Source organism: Erpetoichthys calabaricus, chromosome 11, assembly GCF_900747795.2.
Source record: "Erpetoichthys calabaricus chromosome 11, fErpCal1.3, whole genome shotgun sequence".
NCBI classification, from domain to species: domain Eukaryota; kingdom Metazoa; phylum Chordata; class Cladistia; order Polypteriformes; family Polypteridae; genus Erpetoichthys; species Erpetoichthys calabaricus.
Window position 1 is genome coordinate 41394820 of NC_041404.2, and position 18370 is coordinate 41413189.

The 18370-nt window shown below is 43.4% G+C and overlaps 1 protein-coding gene across 1 annotated transcript in view; it reads left to right on the forward strand.

Annotated features, from left to right (window-relative positions):
• LOC114659998 (short transient receptor potential channel 7) overlaps positions 1-18370 on the forward strand; it is a 292643-nt gene that overhangs the window by 252859 nt on the left and 21414 nt on the right. The window contains exon 9 of the mRNA XM_028812533.2: positions 8172-8393. Coding sequence (XP_028668366.2) covers positions 8172-8393 — 222 coding nt within the window. The remainder of the gene's footprint in view (positions 1-8171; positions 8394-18370) is intronic.

Below are 18370 nucleotides of genomic sequence, written 5' to 3' on the forward strand. Positions count from 1 at the left end.
CCTCTAAAGCCATATCCTCGACCTTGGTCAGGAGTATTCCTGGTATAATAGTTCATCTGTGCTGCCAATAATTTGGCATGAGAGTTCGATTCGGCCTGTTCAGCATGTCGTTTGACTTCATCAAACGTGGCACTTTCCCACTCAATACAGGAAGTGCGGACCTTGTTTTGTATATCAAAGCGCAAACCGGAAACAAAAGGTGGAACTGCAGCTCGGGTGCGGTCATCAGCATTTCCCAAGCCCGAGTGATTAGCCATAAGGTCTTGAATCCTATGTGCCCATTCATCAACCGTCTCGTCTTTCTTTTGTTTTGCAGCAGAAATAAGGGACCAGTCCGTTCCTTTTTTATATTTTTCTGCAATATTTTGTCTCAACGCCTCCCATTGTGGGTTAAATTCGCCTTCTCCACCTATCCCCTGTCCTCGAGTTAAAGCTGGGTTCCATACCCATGGAATGTCATTGCGGACACCCCTGCTAACAGTGGCCCATGTGGTCCCAAACTTTCGACGAAGTACCTGGGTCCATTCAGCAGCATTAGGCTTATACATGCTATCTAACTGATCAAGTTGTTCAACAAATTTTAGTCCTCCTACTTCCTTTGGATCTGGAAGTGCATTCACGACATCTTTTAGTTCTTGGATGTCCCAATTCCGATTTATCATAACTGTTGTGGGATTTTGGGGTCCAGCTGGATGGGCAGGGTTATAATGGGGATTGGGAACTTCTATTAAAGGGCAAGTAAGTGAAGGATTAGAGGAGAAAAAAGTTGGAGCTGGTTTGTGAGTGGAGGTTTGACTTCGAGTGCATTTGGAGACGGGGGTTTGTCTAGTACAGGGTGGGTCATCACGATGGGTTGAGGGGTCATAGTGATCTGTGCCTGGGGAATCATCAGGGGAAACTTCTGCTAGTTGTAGTGCAGGGGGGGGGCAATCGGAATGGGGAATAGAGGAGGGGATAATAGAGGTGTCTGAGGTCGGTTCTGAGGAGGGGAAAAAAATAATAGGATAAAGGGAGGGGAAAAAAATAATAGGATAAAGGGGGTACTGCTTCTAAATTTCTATCGATTCGATACGGTCCACTATTATTTACATCTCCTGTCCCCTCTATTGGCCAACACCCACCACTCTGTCTATTCCGTTTCTTACATGCCTTCTTGAAATCTAAACCTGTCTTCTTTTCTATTAATTTTCTAGGAGACCCATTTTTACGGGGCGTCTGTTGATCCTCCGAAAATAATCCTTCCAGCATTAATGATTTTGATCCCCCTGTGCGGCGATTAACAGGCTTACTGTTATAAATTCCCATTATATCCCCTTGCTCTCCCGGGTTCTGTATTTAATTTTCCAACTATATACTGATTCGCCTAATCCCTTGTACGTATGAATCAGCGAGGCATTAAGTGTGCCACTCACTAAACCTAAACTGTTCCCTTCTTAGTTTCAAGGGGAGACACCTAACTATCGGTCCTGATCCAGTTCCCAGGAGAACACGGTTTTGTTGCTTATTCCGTATGTAGATTTATTTATTTTCCCATAGCGCTACATATCTTCCATAGCTACATATCTTCCATAGCGCTACGTATCATTCCGTTCCTAACAGCAATCCTGTAATCTGTGCTCTTTTCGGTTTATTTCCATACCACCCCGTTACTCGTCCCGTTAGCCTGTCCGCTCACATCCCCGGATTCCAGCTCAGGTGACTTCGTGTCCGATTCGGTTCAAGTCTCCATCACCTTAAGCAACCCGTTGAGATATGAGTATGACTAGACGGTCAACAGGAAACTCGCCCTCCCGTTATTTAGAAAATAAAAAATATTCGGAAATCCCCCGGTGCTTACCCCAGCCTGGAAGTGTGCAAGCTCTGTCTGGAAATCCGTTCAGTCACCGTGGATGTAGCAAAGAGGAGACCAGGGGCTCCTCACGCAAGAACTGTTTCAGGACAGGGCAGTCCTAACTTTTGCCGGAGCTGCATGCTCTGCTGCCGGATATCTCAAGTTAACGGCAGTCCGCTGTTAAGACGGATCACTGAAATGGTCTCGCTGGAGGAGTCGACCGGCCGTCTCTGGCCCCACGTTGGGCGCCAAAAACTGTGGACACTTTTTGTGACTGAAGACAGAGAAGAAAATTAAAATTAGTCAAAACCTTTTATTAATACATACCAAGCAAGGGTAATATGTCAGAGAAACACAGTCCTAGGACACCGCGCTTCATCTGCCTCGAGCGCAGATGTCCTTGTTCTTTTATACCTTTCTAATCTCCTGATCGTTGACCACGTAAGCAAAAATAGCATCCTGACTCATTGTACTTTTCCAATTTTGTAAAGTCATTACCCTAAAGGTATATTTTCTTGTCACACACATCATCAAAAGAAACTTCCAGAAAGTATACATGCTTTTTGTCACGCACGCCAAACACAAACAAGTTTCATCACTCTGTCCTATTTTCTATACACACATGCATTTTGTTCAATTACATCTTTTTATGTTTTCACACTATCAACTTACCAACAGTGTTCAGAAGCCATTAAGAAGGCAAACAGATTGCTAGGTTATATACTGTAGCACGATGTGTGGAGTACAAGTCACAGGAGGTTCTACTCAAGCTTTATAACACACTGGTGAGGCCTCATCTGGAATCTTGTGGGGTTTTGGTCTCCAAGCTGCAAAAAGGACATAGCAGCACTAGAAAAGGTCCAGAGAAGAGCGACTTGGCTGAGTCCAGGGCTACAGGGGATGAATTATGAGGAAAAATTAAAAGAGCTGAGCCTTTACAGTTTAAGAAAAAGAAGATTAAGAGGTGACCTGACTGAAGTGTTTATAATTATGAAGGGAATTAATTCAGTGGATCGAGACTGTTATTTTAAAATGAGATCATCAACAACACGTGGACACAGTTGGAAACTTGTTAAGGGTAAATTTCGCACAAACATTAGGAAGATTTTCTTGATACAGAGAACCATAGACACTTGGAATAAGTGACCAAGTAGCATGGTAGACAGTAAGACTTTAGGGACTTTCAAAACTCCACTTGGTGTTTTTTTAGAAAAATTAAATGGATAGGACTGGCGAGCTTTGTTGGGCTGAATGGCCTGTTCTCGTCTACGACAACATTTATTTATATAAGCCTTTGTTCTAATGTTCTAATGATCTGCCAACATATGCTAAATCTCATAAAGTAGCATTCTCAAACCAAATTAATCCATGTTAAGGGCTCAGGGGCCACAGCACGTCCCATCACCACTGAGATACCCAAACCAGTCCTGGATAAGCGGCCAGTCCAACAGAAAGCCAAGTCACACACATGGACCAAAATCAAAATGTCAACCCCCAAAATGCTGCTTTTTGGGAATTTGGAGGCTGGAAATATTATTCACACCAACACAAAGGGAGGACATGCAAATTCTGCCTGTTCAACAACTGGGATTATGATCCAAAACAAGGATATATATATATATATATATATATATATATATATATATATATATATATATATATATATATATTATTTTATTGATAGTATTAAAATAAATCAGTTTTTACAAAATCCATCCCATCCATCCATTATCCATCCATTCATTATCCGACCTGCTATATCCTAACTACAGGGTCACGGGGATCTGCTGGAGCCAATCACAGCCAACACAGGGCGCAAGGCTGGAAACAAACCCCGGGAAGGGCACCAGCCCACCGCAGATTTTTAGAAAAAATAGGATCAAAAACAAATCAATCCCCCCCCCCCCACCCCAAGTTTTAACTATATGTTTAACATATTTTTGTAGCACATGCATCTGAAAAGAGATTAAAAAAAAGGTTAAAGGTTAGTTCCACATTAAAAAGGAAATAAAGTTAAAGACATAATGTTTTGACTGTGTAGCCTTCATCAGATGATGCAACTGAAAAGGAAAGAGCAGGTAATGCAGATAGAAGGGCAAGGAGGGAACAAAGCTGGGGAAGGTGAGAGTAGGTGAGAAACGGCCACCATTAGAGGATAGGAAAGGAGAAACTAAAAAAAGTTCATCAGTAAGGCCTGGAGAAATGTGTGACCCCAGGCTGAAAAAATGAGTTTAGGTCCATCTGATTGTCTTTAAAAAGTGTCCTTGAAGCCCTGTGAAAGAACACAAACAGAGAGATCAGAATGGCTATGATCATGGGATGTGAAGTGTTCAATAGTGGGCTCCCTGAAATGGTCTCCTAGCCATCTCTCTGTTTCACCAATGGAGATGGCTGGAAATGCAGTAAATAAGATATTTGAGACTGGCAAGAGGCCTGTTGTTTAATATTGAATTCACCACAGGGACTGGATATTTAGGATTTTCTTGGTGACATATTTGCAGGTTACCCAGACAACTTTTAAAGCTCAAGTACCTGATCAGGAATTCTTCTCTCCTCTGTGAAGTGAGCTGCAGAAAAGAAGTCTGCATATGAGTGATGAAGATCAAGGGAGGGTTTGCAAAATGGGCTCCTGTAGAACAATCATTCCACAAAATGGGGAAGTTGTATTTAACAGCCTGTTGGGGAGATTGAATGCTAGGGTAGAATGGAGTGTGTGTGTTTGGGGGGGTTAGGGGGGGACACCAGTGCTCCATTATTGACATTCCTGTTGGAAGGTCTACTCCTGGCTTGACTGAGGGTCCTGTCCACAAGCTGCATAATCCAAATCTGAAAGCAATGCTGGAGTTAGACACAGAGTCTGTGCTCTAAATATCTAGTCAGTCAGTCATTTTCTGAACAGAGGCTATTCCTGCTGAAGTGGTATTAGTAGGGACAGTGTGGGGCGGACAGGTCATTGGAGGAAGGTGGAAGTGGGAGGGAACATCTATTAAAAATCTGGTTCAGAGCATTAGCCTTGAGCACCTGAGCCCTGGATTAACTGTGAGGCTGTACTGAGAGCAAAATGAAGCCTTTAACAGTATTATTATAGTCAGTCAGTCATTTCTAAACCGCTTAGTCCTGAACAGGTTTGCAGGGGTCTTCTGGAGCTTATCCCAGTAAGCATAGGGCATTTAGGCAGGGAACAAACCCTGAACAGGGTGCCAGTCCATCACAGGGTACACTCACACACCAGGGCCAATTTAGGATCACCATTCCATCCAACCTGCATGTCTTTGTACTGTGAGAGGCAACTGGAGCACCAGGATGAAATCCACACATACGGGGAGAACATGCAAACTCCATGCAGAGAAGAACCCTGGTGTCCTTATTGTGAGGCAGTAGCATTACCACTGTGCCATGACTCTCAATGTCTAAATCCTCATAAGTCCTCACCCACGTTAAACCCAGCTCATTGACAGTGTGAGCCTGAGTCCTTGGAGAGTGATGTCAGATGCCCATGCTTACGCGAGGTCTTCTTCAGCACAGACGGTGATCTCCTCGCTGCTGTTGCGGCTTGTGCGTGTGTCATCGGCCTCATTGGACGATCGTACTGGCAGCAACTCCCAAACGAACTCTGCCACCTGTCCACCTCTGGGCTCTTGCGATTGGCTTAGAGCGTGAAATCGGCCCGATACGCAAGTGTTTGAAATGCGGAGTATCAGTGGAATAATAAAAGCAGTGCCGGTCGATGCCCATTTGGATCCCTGGGTGGTTTAGGCGGCTCACCTCGGTGTCCATATCAGTCAATCGGTATTATAAGATTTGGATGACTTTGCACTTTCAAATAGCCTACATAAACGACGCCACTCACATACCGCGGAGTTTACGGAGCGCGCACTCTTTAACATGGAGGATTTTTTGGTACGGTCGCCCCGTGCCGATTACAGCAAGATGCCGCCATGGTTGGCTGCCCATATCGTACATAATTAAATCCACCAATAAAAGATGAGAGGACTGAACGCTGTGAATGGCAAGTTCCAGATCTGAAATCTAGCAGCGGGTTATACTGGGGCGGTCAACGAGGCAGCAGTGCGATACTCCGATCGTTTACAGTATGAGGCACGCATTATGGCATCAAACACAAGGATCACTTTCTAAGACTCTTTTACTTGTGGTGGGTTTATGTAAAGTAAAACTGTAGGAGAAATAAAATACTATGAGTGTGCAACGAATCAAATCGCACCGCAATAAATTCAGACTTGCATAAAAGGAGGACTGATAACATCCCAAGGGAGCTCACTGGTTAGCGCCGCAGCTTCCCAGATCCTGCGGTTGAAACCACAGGCGGCTTGTTGTTTATGTGAATTTAATATTCCCTTCCAGTATAAATACGATTAAAAATACTGGTAATAATGGCACTATGGTTCTTTATTGAGTCGTGTGGTTTCTCGTAGAAGCATTGCTTGACAAAGAACCGTTTTGCGTTTTTAGGAAGGGTTCTTTGCGCTTTGAAAAACTTCCTAATATATATATAAAAAAAGGAACAAGCAGGTGGGCACCATGAGACTTGAACTCTGCCCAAATTAGCTCATATACAATGAGGATTTCCATCAAAGAATCTAAGCGCTACTCAGGAGCACGCTAGCCTGCAATTGGGACAACACGGCACTGTCAAACTACTAAACATCTATGTTTAAACTAACCTGAAGTAACCGGCGTTGGTGTAGTTGTATAATGCCTGAAAATAAGAAAGCCAATATTTGTTTTCAAAATTAATGACATTGCTGGCTAAAACACAAGCGTCCAGTGGCGAACAAACAGACAGAAAGGCATGCGATCTGAGGGCGGAAATGAGATCCATCGAAAGAAGTCGAAAAATTCAAAAGGTGCGCCTCAGACTATGTGGGGTATATGACGTAGCTATGGTGTAGGCTCAACGTAGAAGTATAAATCAGCCTTTTGTTTCTATCTTGAATCTTCCTGGGCTTGTAGAATGTACGCCAACCTTCCCAAAAACTGAGGAATGCCACACTCCCTACAACTGCGTGGCAGCTCGTTGTCAATCAGGCATTAGCCCCGCCCATCTTCAGGACATTCTTCTGGCCAGTCCAATGTGTTAGCGCCACAGCAGTTCTCTTATGGAACTGCAAGAAACTGGCCATGCACCAGATTGGGTTTATTTCGTCTTTGAAAGTAACATCTATATGAATATGCGGTGGGCTGGCACCATGCCCGGGGTTTGTTTCCTGCCTTGCGCCCTGTGTTGGCTGGGATTGACTCCAGCAGACCCCCGTGACCCTGTACTTAGGATATAGCGGGTTGGATAATGGATTGATGGATGGATCTATATGAATAGGTTTTGACTTCAGAGAAGAGGCAGACAGGTTTGAAATAAATGTTTATTTTTTGCTGTGAGGACCCAGTTTCTGCTATTCTGCTAAGTTTGTGTTGCATAATGCAGTGCTGCAGGTATTTTTTTTTGATGTTTAACTCTAAACTGACTTGATATGAGTAGGTACAGGTGTGTACATGAATGTGTCCCACCATGGAGGTGAACCTAAAGCTTACAGGACAGGTCCCCCATCCCCTTACAGTTTTATTCACTGTGTTTGAAAAATCAATGGATGGACAGTAATGTATATATCCATCCATTATCCAACCCGCTATATCCTAACTACAGGGTCACGGGGGTCTGCTGGAGTCAATCCCAGCCAACACAGGGCACAAGGCAGGAAACAAATCCTGGGCAGTGCGCCAGCCCACCGCAGGGCACACACACCCACACACCAAGCACACACTAGGGACAATTTAGGATTGCCAATGCACCTAACCTGTATGTCTTTGGACTGTGGGAGGAAACCCACGCAGACATGGGGAGAACATGCAAACTCCACGCAGGGAGGACCTGGGAAGTGAACCCGGGTCTCCTGAGAGGCAGCAGCGCTACCCACTGCGCCACCGTGCCACCCTGTAATGTATATAGTAATTTATTATTTTTTTCATTTGGATACTTTTTATCCTCCACTGATTGATTAATACTGTATGTAAAACCTAAACCCACCCTCTGATTTTACCAGTGTTCAACCTGCCATCTTGCCCCATTTTAAATGTCTTCATGACTTGAGAATCGGAGCTTTTAATAATACAAGTGAATATGAAGCAGAACTGGCAGTTCAGAGGGTAAAGTTTACTGTTCTAGAATGAAGCTGCAATTCTTACCACTTCCAGCACTGAATGATTTGCAAACAGAAAGGCAGTTAAATTGGGGGTCTTGTCCTTTGCCTGGTATTTTGTTTTTATAAGAATGTTGACTTGGTGACATCCCCAGCATTTACTGTGACTTTATTTTTGTCTCCTGCAGGAAGACGCAGACGTCGAATGGAAATTTGCCCGTGCCAAGCTCTGGCTGTCTTACTTCGATGAAGGGAGGACGCTGCCTGCTCCGTTCAACTTGGTCCCCAGCCCCAAGTCTTTCTACTACCTGATCCTCCGCACAAAGGCCTGCCTCATCCTGCTCTGCAAAGCCAAGTCGAAGAAGTGTGACAGTGACGTGGAGATGGGCATGCTCAACTCCAAGCCAAAAGTTAGTCACAGAGTCTTGTATTAAACAGGCGTCTTATGAAGCAGCTACACTGTTTTATGTAGAGACTTTCACAGAGAGTGTTGTCACAGTGGCGACATACAGTACATTAAAGCACCTTGTGATCTTTTATTCTGCAAAGGTAACAATATGAAGTAAGAATGGATTGATCAGAAAGTGTACTATACGTGGCATTCAGTGATCACCTTGTAGAGTGCCTTCTGTAGAATGAGAGATCAGAAGGCACTTTATAAAAATTCATTTTGCTTTGTGTTGCACCTGTTATGGAGGTGACTGCTGAAAATCGCTTTACAATGCAATTTGTTTCAAAATCTTTTTATATAGTGCCTTTCACACAGAGCTGTTTCTTAAATACAATACAATACAATTTATTTTTGTATAGCCCAAAATCACACAAGAAGTGCAGCAATGGGCTTTAACAGGCCCTGCCTCTTGACAGCCCCCCAGCCTTGACTCTCTAAGAAGACAAGGAAAAACTCCCAAAAAAACCCTTGTAGGGAAAAATGGAAGAAACCTTGGGAAAGGCAGTTCAAAGAGAGACCCCTTTACAGGTAGGTTGGGCGTGCAGTGGGTGTCAAAAGAAGGGGGTCAATACAATACAATACACAGAACAAATCTTCAATACAGTATAAAAATCAAAAAGTACACAGCAAAATTTAACAGTAGATGATATCACATAATAATAATAATAATAAATTTTATTAGGATTTGGATTTGTGTAGAGTCCTGGAGACGTCAGCCATCAAGCTGCCTCCCCATTTGGCCATTCCACGGCTGAAACAGCGCTGGGACAGCCAATCCGATGAAAGGACCCCTCTACCCCATGATTCCTGTGATCCTCCATCAGGGATGACTTTACTTTAGGCAGACAAAACAACTTGGCAGGTGGGCCGTGGCACCAAGTGCCACATTTAAGTACCGGAAGAGAAACACAATAGGTGAGGGTTAGTAACAAATTATAACAATCATGTTACTTATGTTTTAGTGCTAATGGCTGACAACAGAGATGCAGTCTGCACAGTTAATCAGCAGCTCTAGTCAGTCTTCCCCTTGTTTTATGTGGGATGTTTCATAATGACCAATGTCACTGTGTACTCTTCTAACCCCACCTCTTCATTTTCTAGCTCACTTACAGAGTTTTTTATTGGTGGGATGGTAGAGCTTCAACTGGCATCATCACTGGGGCAGCACTGTGACAGCCACTTGTGGACAGGAGGCCATTCCAGAGCAGGACAAGCCCATGTTGACCACCCCGATCCACATGGGACTAATTTACAGCCTCCTATAATTAATCAATCTATTATATATAGCGCCTTTTTAAAGGGTGTGCTGGCACAAAGCATGAATGAAGTCAGGTAGTCATAAAAAGTGAGACAACCAGAGCTCATATATAACTGAATTAGGTCATCAACTGGGCAACATGGGACTGGAAAACGGCCGCCTCATCAGATTTACATAAAGCCAGCCACAACAATGCATGTTGAATATTTTCAGCATTTTTTTTTTTTACTATATAATATAGTGAGAAACTGTTTTTTCACATCACGTGCCATTATAAAGTGCCCATTACTAAATTTGTGTAAAACTATTTAAAAGCATACAGAGAGAGTGCTGCACAGAGTGGGAGGGGCAAGATGAAGGGCAGGGCAGGGTGGGCGGGGCTAGATGTAGGCATGGCAGCAGTCAGCCTCCTTTAAATCAAGAGGGTACGTAAAAGAGAGCAGGAACTTTCTTAGGAAATGAATAAATAGGAATACGATGTAGGCATTGCGGTGTTGCTGTACTTAGTTGTTCAATAAACGTGTTTGTTATTTGTTAGTGGCGTCAATATAGCTGGTGTCAGTGCGACTGCTAAGGCCGGATTAAGACTCCCACCGGCCATTGGTTGATTTAACAAATGGTTTTCCTTAACAGAGAGTTCATTATAATTTAAACAATGCAGTGCATTGACACCCAGAAGTTTAATTCCCACTATTAATGGCGCTGGGGTACTCAACCATTGCATTGAGCGAGGGGGTGGTCAGAATCCCTCTAAGTAAGTTCAATTCATGGAGAATTGATCGTTTTATATAGCTAGGGCATCACTTGGTGGCAGGTCTTCCACAGTCCTTTGAGGTTCATTTTGCCAACCCCAAGTCTGTTCATTGGGATTTTTCCAGTCAGGATTCTTCCCCTTTGGCCGGGATTCAAATTCATATTTTATGTCTCTTTTGTTCAGTTTTTAATTCTTTTTATGCTGATTATGGACACCTTTCTTTATTGATAGTCTTGTCTATGTGTAAAAGCTGCCTTTGTTATGCTCCGTGTATTTTTTTGTGGGTGGTCCCCCAAGAAGTGGGGCCACCTGTTAATCACCACCAGGGACTGCCTTCTGCCCAATAAATCCAGAGGGTCTTCCACAGTTCCTGGTGGCTCATTGTAAATTCACTAGGGAGACAGTTACTGTGTTTGAGTTTATTAGGATTTTCTTCAATTACTGGATCTCTGATTTTGTTGACTTTTTGCTCCTTATTTTTGACATTGCTGTTGGAATCTGCTTCAGGACTAGTTTAGTGTGGAACCCGTTCCACCAACTCCATTTTTCCTTTGTACTCCACTGAGCATCACTGTCATTGTGAAGAGTAAATCTTTTATTGTATAAAGACTCGATAATTGCCCTTATTACTAGCTGGGGTTTGACAGTGATACTCCCCTCTAGTGGACATTTTTTGGAAGTGCTTTGGAACTCTTTAGTGTTTGGGAATCCTCATTCCTGACAGAAACAATGCACAAACATTTTATAGGGAGTCATTTTGGTGTTTCCCACTCTGATGGGTTCTTCTGGTACAGTCTACACCTCACCTCTAGGGACGCCACTTTTATTTGGAAAATCTTGTAGTTGTGCTACTGACAGGACTACAATTCCCAGCAGTCAGCAGGAGCTGACAGGACATTGGTGCACACTTTTAAAGAAGTTGGCATTCAAAGTCTGACTTCAGTAGGAAACCAAATAGTCCATGCGAAGCTGCATCAGTCTTTGACAGATAGAATTTCAGTCCTATACGTCAGAATAAGAGCCTTCTCAGCATAATGCTGGTGTGTGTTTTGCTTGTCGACTGCGTATCCATGTAAAATGGAGTTTGTGTGCCCAAAATATGAATATCTTAACTGATAACATTCTCTATATCTAAATTATTATATATTCTGTAGTGCCAAAATAATATTTCAGTGTTCAGCTAATGGGACTCCTCCAGTTATCACAGAATATTATGCACACTGACTATGAGTCTATCAATAAGGCTGAGGTAGAAATAACAATTTACAAAATTTGAACAAAAAACGCAAGTTCCTGCTATCTTAACACCACATTGTTTTTTCTCTGAATTGCATCAGACTGGCCAGGCAAGTCCGGCAGACAATTACAGTTATTTAGGCCCATCAGCTGGCTCCTGTGTGTGAAAACTTGCAATGCTGAAACAACTTGAGTGTGGCCTTCTTTTGTTTTTCCGAAACTTTAAAAATCCCCAAAAACTCTTCTTAGTCTCAGTTTCGTGTTTTGAAATTTTTTAATCGCACACAAAATGACTTTTTGGCAAACTTTGTTTCACTATTAGCTTAGATACAGCAATGTTATGATTTGTTTGAGCTGATGTTATTAATTGGGTAACTAATTAAATGAAGAATCTGACTGATTCTATAATACCAATTTTAATACAGAATATTAGATGTTAATTTTTTTTTATATGCATGGAAAGTAAAGTTTCACTTTTGTAGCTGCTACGATTGCATTTCAACCAAATTATCACCGGCCTATTTGAATTTCAGACACATCCGCGCAGTCCCCTGGTCTCATACTTTCTAAATGTTCCACATCCCACTCCAGTCCCCTCTTCTGTGGCCTTTCATTCCAAGCAGATCCCTTAATGGGAGACCACCACCTTTCTTCCTGTCATTTCCGCTCCTCCTCTTACATTCAGTTTATAAGTTGCAGTTCCCGAAGCCCTTCAGTGGACAAGCATGAGTCGATTCTAAGCCGCCATGCGCTTTGTTTCTTATCACTCGTCATAGTTTTGCTCCTTCGGCTTGTTTCTAAAATCACTTCTCTTTCAGAGCTGCTGATTACTGATGAGCAGACGGCGGTTCACATTTCAGCGTCCCCCTGAGATCACTGCCAAGGAGCGCTGCAGACAAAAGCGTCACTCTTCACAAACGGCGGGAGGCTGATTCTTATGTAAAGGAGGCTTTAAAAAAAAATAGGGGGGAGCATATAAGATAAGTGAGATTAAAATAAACTGCAATTCCAGTCATATTGCGACTAATCCCGCTATCAGAGGCGAGCACAAAGAGATGATTTCGGATGAGAAGTGCTTACCTTCTCTTTTCCCCACCCATTACACATGCAACTCTCTGGCTGCTGCCTCACTTTCAGAGTGCCGCCATTGTGTCCATTTTCGAGGCTGGTGTCACTCTAGGTCAGTGACTTTGGACTTTGTTGATGGTCTCCTACATCGCCTGATGAATTGGTCATCTGAAAATGCATGTCATATTGTAAGAGCAAACAAAAACAACATTCATTTTATGGAACACCCTCCTATAGTGAAGACCATCCTGAGATACTGTACATTTGTTCCCATGCTTGTACATTGTGGACTCTTGCACTCTGAGCAAGGCTTTTGACCTCCAAGGGTTTGGGCTTCAAGCTCATCGGTGGGATCCCATCCATAATCCCCCCTACCATGTAATCTTAATTCACACCCAGTGCAAAATGCACCCCTATTCCAGGGATTTAACATCTGATGTACAAGAGCTGTTAGTTGTGTAGCGGGTCCACAGCTCATGTCAAAAAGGCCATTTTTTAAATAAATAATCGCCGCACTCTCGGCTTAGCAGGAGGGCATGGTATGTGTGGCTGAAGCAGTTCCCTGGTGATGCGTAATGCAGATGGTCCTCACTTAAGTGCACAGGTGAGGAGTCGTCCGCATCCATAATTGGTGCCGGGAGCTGCTAATTGCCACATCTGATCCACGTCCCCGTAATAAATAGAAGCACGACGCGGCTAGAGGAGAGGAAAAAAAGAAAAAAGTGAATGGAGGTTAGGAGAAGAGAAGAAGGCAGGAAACAGGGAGAGGAAAGCCGGTGCAAGACAGCGAGAACGAGCTGAGCAGTAAGCCCTAGCGGGGTGTTTGGCCGACACATAGGGAAGTCAGTAGTGGTCGCTCCTGCTGAGCGTGTAGTTGAGAAGCAGGAGTGACCGGAAGAAGGATGGCTCGCCGAGGAAGACAGTGGGAGTCGGGAGGCTGGGGAACCCAAGTCTCGGTCTGGGAAGAGCAGAACCGAAGCCAGGGATTGGGAAGCCTCCAGATAAGAAGGCAGAGCAGTTCAGCTGCAGCTAAGGTGACTCCCATGGTGCATTGCCTGGATGGGAGAAGCAGGGGAGTCACTAGTAGGAGAAAGGCACCGGGCTGATTTGTTTAAAGGGACAGCTTCCAGCCATTGTTTTAACCTCATTGTTTTTTTAAAGATTTTTTATAATGGATTTTAACCTCCATGGATTCACCTCTGTTTTAATGGATTATTTACTTAACGATTTTTGATGCACTGCACTTTAATTTGGACACTTTGTTTTGTTTGTTGATTTTAAATAAAAGCACTTGGCACTTTTGCACCATCCCCTTGCTTTGTTGTGCCTCACTGCCTAGCTCATCGGTGACATTACCGACGGTGTCGGGTTCAAGGGCTCCCAAAAGCAAGATGGGAGCATGGAGCAAACCTGTTATGACATTAGGGTTGAGCGTCTCATTTTTGGTTGATGGAGTTGCTTTCTTGAGAGTTCACCCTGAACTGGGGTACTAAGTCAGAACTGGTAAGCTGTGATGGACCACACTGACACTGTCATTTTCATCGCTTGCTACACGTTCATCTCTCTCGTTATTACAGATGTCATCTGGAGTCATCAAACTGCGTGGCCTCTTGCTTCATCTTCATCTCTCTCCACCTTGTCCCTTTGTTCTTTGCCCACTTTCTCATTGCAACTTTGACCAAGTGGAGTTGTCATTTGGCTTGAAGCAAATAAGTGTGTGAGACGAATCCAAGTTGAATCAAAGGGGGCTCTTTGTCATTGTTTGCTGTGCTTTGGCCTGCCTGATGCGTGCTTACCCATTTATTAGCAGGGTAGCATATGGGGGAACAGCCTTGTGGTGATGTGATTCATTTACACCATTTTTAATCTTCAGAACTCAATTTTGAGATATATATATATATATATATATATATATATATATATATATATATATATATATTGCTCTGATTAAGCTTTATCTTAGGATTTGCCAGGAAGTTGTTAATTAGACTTTTTGTGGCTTTTATTTTTGTTACATTTATGGGCCCCCTTTGGGATAGGGTTAGGGTTAAGTAAATAAACCCACAGGGTTGCTATTTGAATATGTTGACTTCTGCATTACTGGCCTTAGCTATTTAGGGGCCTCTTCCCTTTCAAAATGTAAAATGGCATTCAGAAAAATTCTCGTATTTAGGATTCAAAGAACCAAATCTGTATTAGCAGGGTAAAGGGTGAGGTTAGAACCAGGGATGGAGTAAGCAGTCAATCGTAGGGTAAATTCACTCATAGAGGACCAGTTTTGAGTTGGTAATCCTCTTTAATAAAACCCCTGTGTGCGTCCAGTGTCCGTGTGTGTGGTCTTCTGGTGAAGTGCACATGCGCGGGGCACGGTGCAACGCTTCAAAGCAGATGCTTCAAAGGCCGCCTGATGCGTCACACAAGACAGAGAGGGCGGGACCTATAAAATATCGCGCGGCAGATCCAATCACATTTTAGTAAATCAGGTAAGACCTAAAACATAAAACACGAAAAATCCAATCGGGTACTGAGACGCGGAGACCAGCTTCCCCATTGTTGTGCAAGTGTTCACTCTGAGGATGTCAGATTTGCGATTAAGAAGCTTGGCCCGGTAAAGTGTAAAGTGTCAGTCGTTGAAGGGGTTTTCCTAAATATACGAATTTTCATGATATTACAATACGATGACTTTTAAAAGTAGATTTATTTTTGCGCACATTACATCAGTTGCAGGGGAGAATCTGCTGATTGCCCACTGTTGTGACAGAAAATTAAACGCATATTACAGACAGCAAAACCAGTATTACCGTCAGAGAAAATTACAGGCATTTTACGGAAAAAATTTACTGAGGTAAAAGGTCCCTTGCCATTTAATATACACTGTTCCTACTAATGTTTATGGACTACTGTTCTAGCGCACGTTATTGTAACAGGCTTAATGTCTAGTAAGAACATAAAGTCACAACTTCTGGATGTGGAAGAATAATTGAGCACCTGGAAGAAAAGCCACGTACATGTGAAGAAAGGCAGTGTGGTGTAGTGCTCAAGGCTTTGGCCTTCAAACCCTCATGTTATGAGTTTAAATCTTGCAACTGACATTTTGCTCCAATTGGAAAACCAAAAGAAATGGAACCAGTTGTATCATAAATGTTGTAATTTGCCTTTTATAAAGGCGTCAGACAAATATGTAAATGCAAGACGCTGGGAAGCAGCTGTAAGCACCTCACCACCCGTCCCTCCAATCATAAAACACCTTTCAGCTTCTCTTCCTCTATGTTTCCATTATGGCTCCTCAGTTTATATTCCCTTTATGATGTCCTAATAACCTTTTCATGAAGTTGTTATTCATGACACCTGTCAACAAGTTGACGTTTGGCTTTAACGTGAGTGAGACACACCATGAAAATGATTTCTGTCTGCTCGTAAAGGTATGGAACATGGTGGACCAAAGTACAGGGTGGAATGTACTGTAATATGTATATACGGATTCAGAAAGTATTTAAACCACTTCACTTTCTGCACACTTTAGTGTTTTATAGGTTTAATTTTAAATGGATACATTTGTCATTTTGCCCATCAATCTACATTCAATAACTTATAAGTGAAAAATGTTTTCAGAAAGGTTTTGCCTATTTAGGAAAAAATCCAGAAGTGAAATCTCTATCATAGTAGTATTCAGACCCTTAATTTAGGACTTTGTAGATTCCCCTTTGGGAGCAATTACAGCATCTAGTGTCCACAGGAGATGGGTCCAGCCGCAGACCCCCGCAGCTCCGCGACTCAATAGTTCCACTGGACAGCCAATTGGATTTCAGGTTTTTATCACTTGGTTTACAGTACTTGACATGAGTTAGATAAGCCTCCCTCAACTCTAATCTTACCCACAGTGTAACCAGGTGACATATAATATAAAGCGACCACCTCCTCAATGGAGTAGAGCTCTGGAGGTCTGTAGCTACAATCTATTGGTCAGCAGGCTTTGGACACCTGGATTTGTCAAGCTTGAGATCCTTTCAAGCTAACTTAGGCCAGGTTTCTACTTCATGTGAAGCGACACATGCTCCAGCGGATACTCCTGCTATGCAAGCATTTTACTGTTTGTATTTGTGCTCATACTTTACGTTGTGACAAAGGTGCTATATAGGCACCTGACTCGACACAGACTCACACTGGAGGCTCGTATAAAATAATTCTTCACCTGTGGGGCACGTCTTCCCCGTGACCCTCAGACACAACACAGTCCCAAAAGACACAAATAACACATTTAAACACTTTTCTTCCTCCACCACTCCTCCCAGGCAACCTCATCCTCCTCCTCCCGATTCTGGCTCCTTGAGTGGTGGCTGCTGGGCCCTTTTATAGTCCACCTGGAAGTGCTCCGGGTGTGGCAAATACACTGCCCATACGGGCTCAGGAGTCCCAGCTGCAGCACCCCCTGGTGGTGCCTGCAGGACCCAACAGGGCTGCACCCAACTCCAATTCCCATGGAGCCCTGCGGGAAACCGAGGCACCGCTCCAACCCAGGGCCATCTAGCGTCCAGGGGGAGGTATTGCACCATCCAGGGCTGCTCCCCATGAATATAGAGTGAAGGGGCCGCCTGCCACAACATAAATCTGGTAGAATCCACGAGGTGGCATAACGGTGAGAACAGGTTTGGCTTCGCTGTGTTGTGAATTGCCTGTAACATCCATTAAATTCCGATGTCACCTTACCGCAATATCTCTGAAAAGGATCTTTAATGATTAAATCCATCAATCCAGGGATGTGCCCATTCCAGATAGCATTGGGCATGAGGCAGAAACAATCTCTGGATTTGGCATCAGCTCATCGCAAAGTGAATACAAGCACACAATTACACTGGCGTCATTTTAGCATCACCAAATCCCCAAAACTTCATGTCTGTGGAAGGAAACCAGAGCACACTGTGGAAACCAGCAGGAAAACATGTAAACTCCAGCCAGGGAATACCAGCGAAGTGACTCCCTGTGAGACAGCAGTGCTAGCCCTCCGCCACCGTGTCACCCCCATGTGTGTAATTATTAACAGTATTCATTGTTTAAATGAAATTAACAATTTATCTGTAAAATGTAACATACATTTCATCATGAAAGTGCTATCAAGTATAAATCTAAGGATTCTAAATGTGCAGAGAGTTGGAATATCATACATTTAATGTGCTCTGTGTGCTGATGTATTGCTATTTGCCGCTGCTGTTAGTTCAGGAGGAAGCCCCAGAAAAAAAAGACGTCACAGAAGATGGTATGTGAGACTTTTAAAATGTATCGTGTCCTTATGATCGGGAATATGCGACGCTTGAATATGAAAGCACCAGGAATGCATCTGTATGTCGGCATTTTGCTTCACCACATCGAACCATTCATCAAACATCGAAGTGCGCACATCGATCCCGTAGGATCCTCAAAGCGGCTTTCTGTCACACGTAGATAGTAAACGGAGACTCTGACGTCACATTCTAACTTTTATCAAACTACGCCCCCCACCCCCGACTCTTTGCTTGTACTGTAACTCGCACATGCATCATGTTAATTTCTGAGGACCTGCTCAGAGGATGTGTCAAATGAACGCATGGCAGCCATGATGCATGCGCGTACGCGTTCTGAGCGT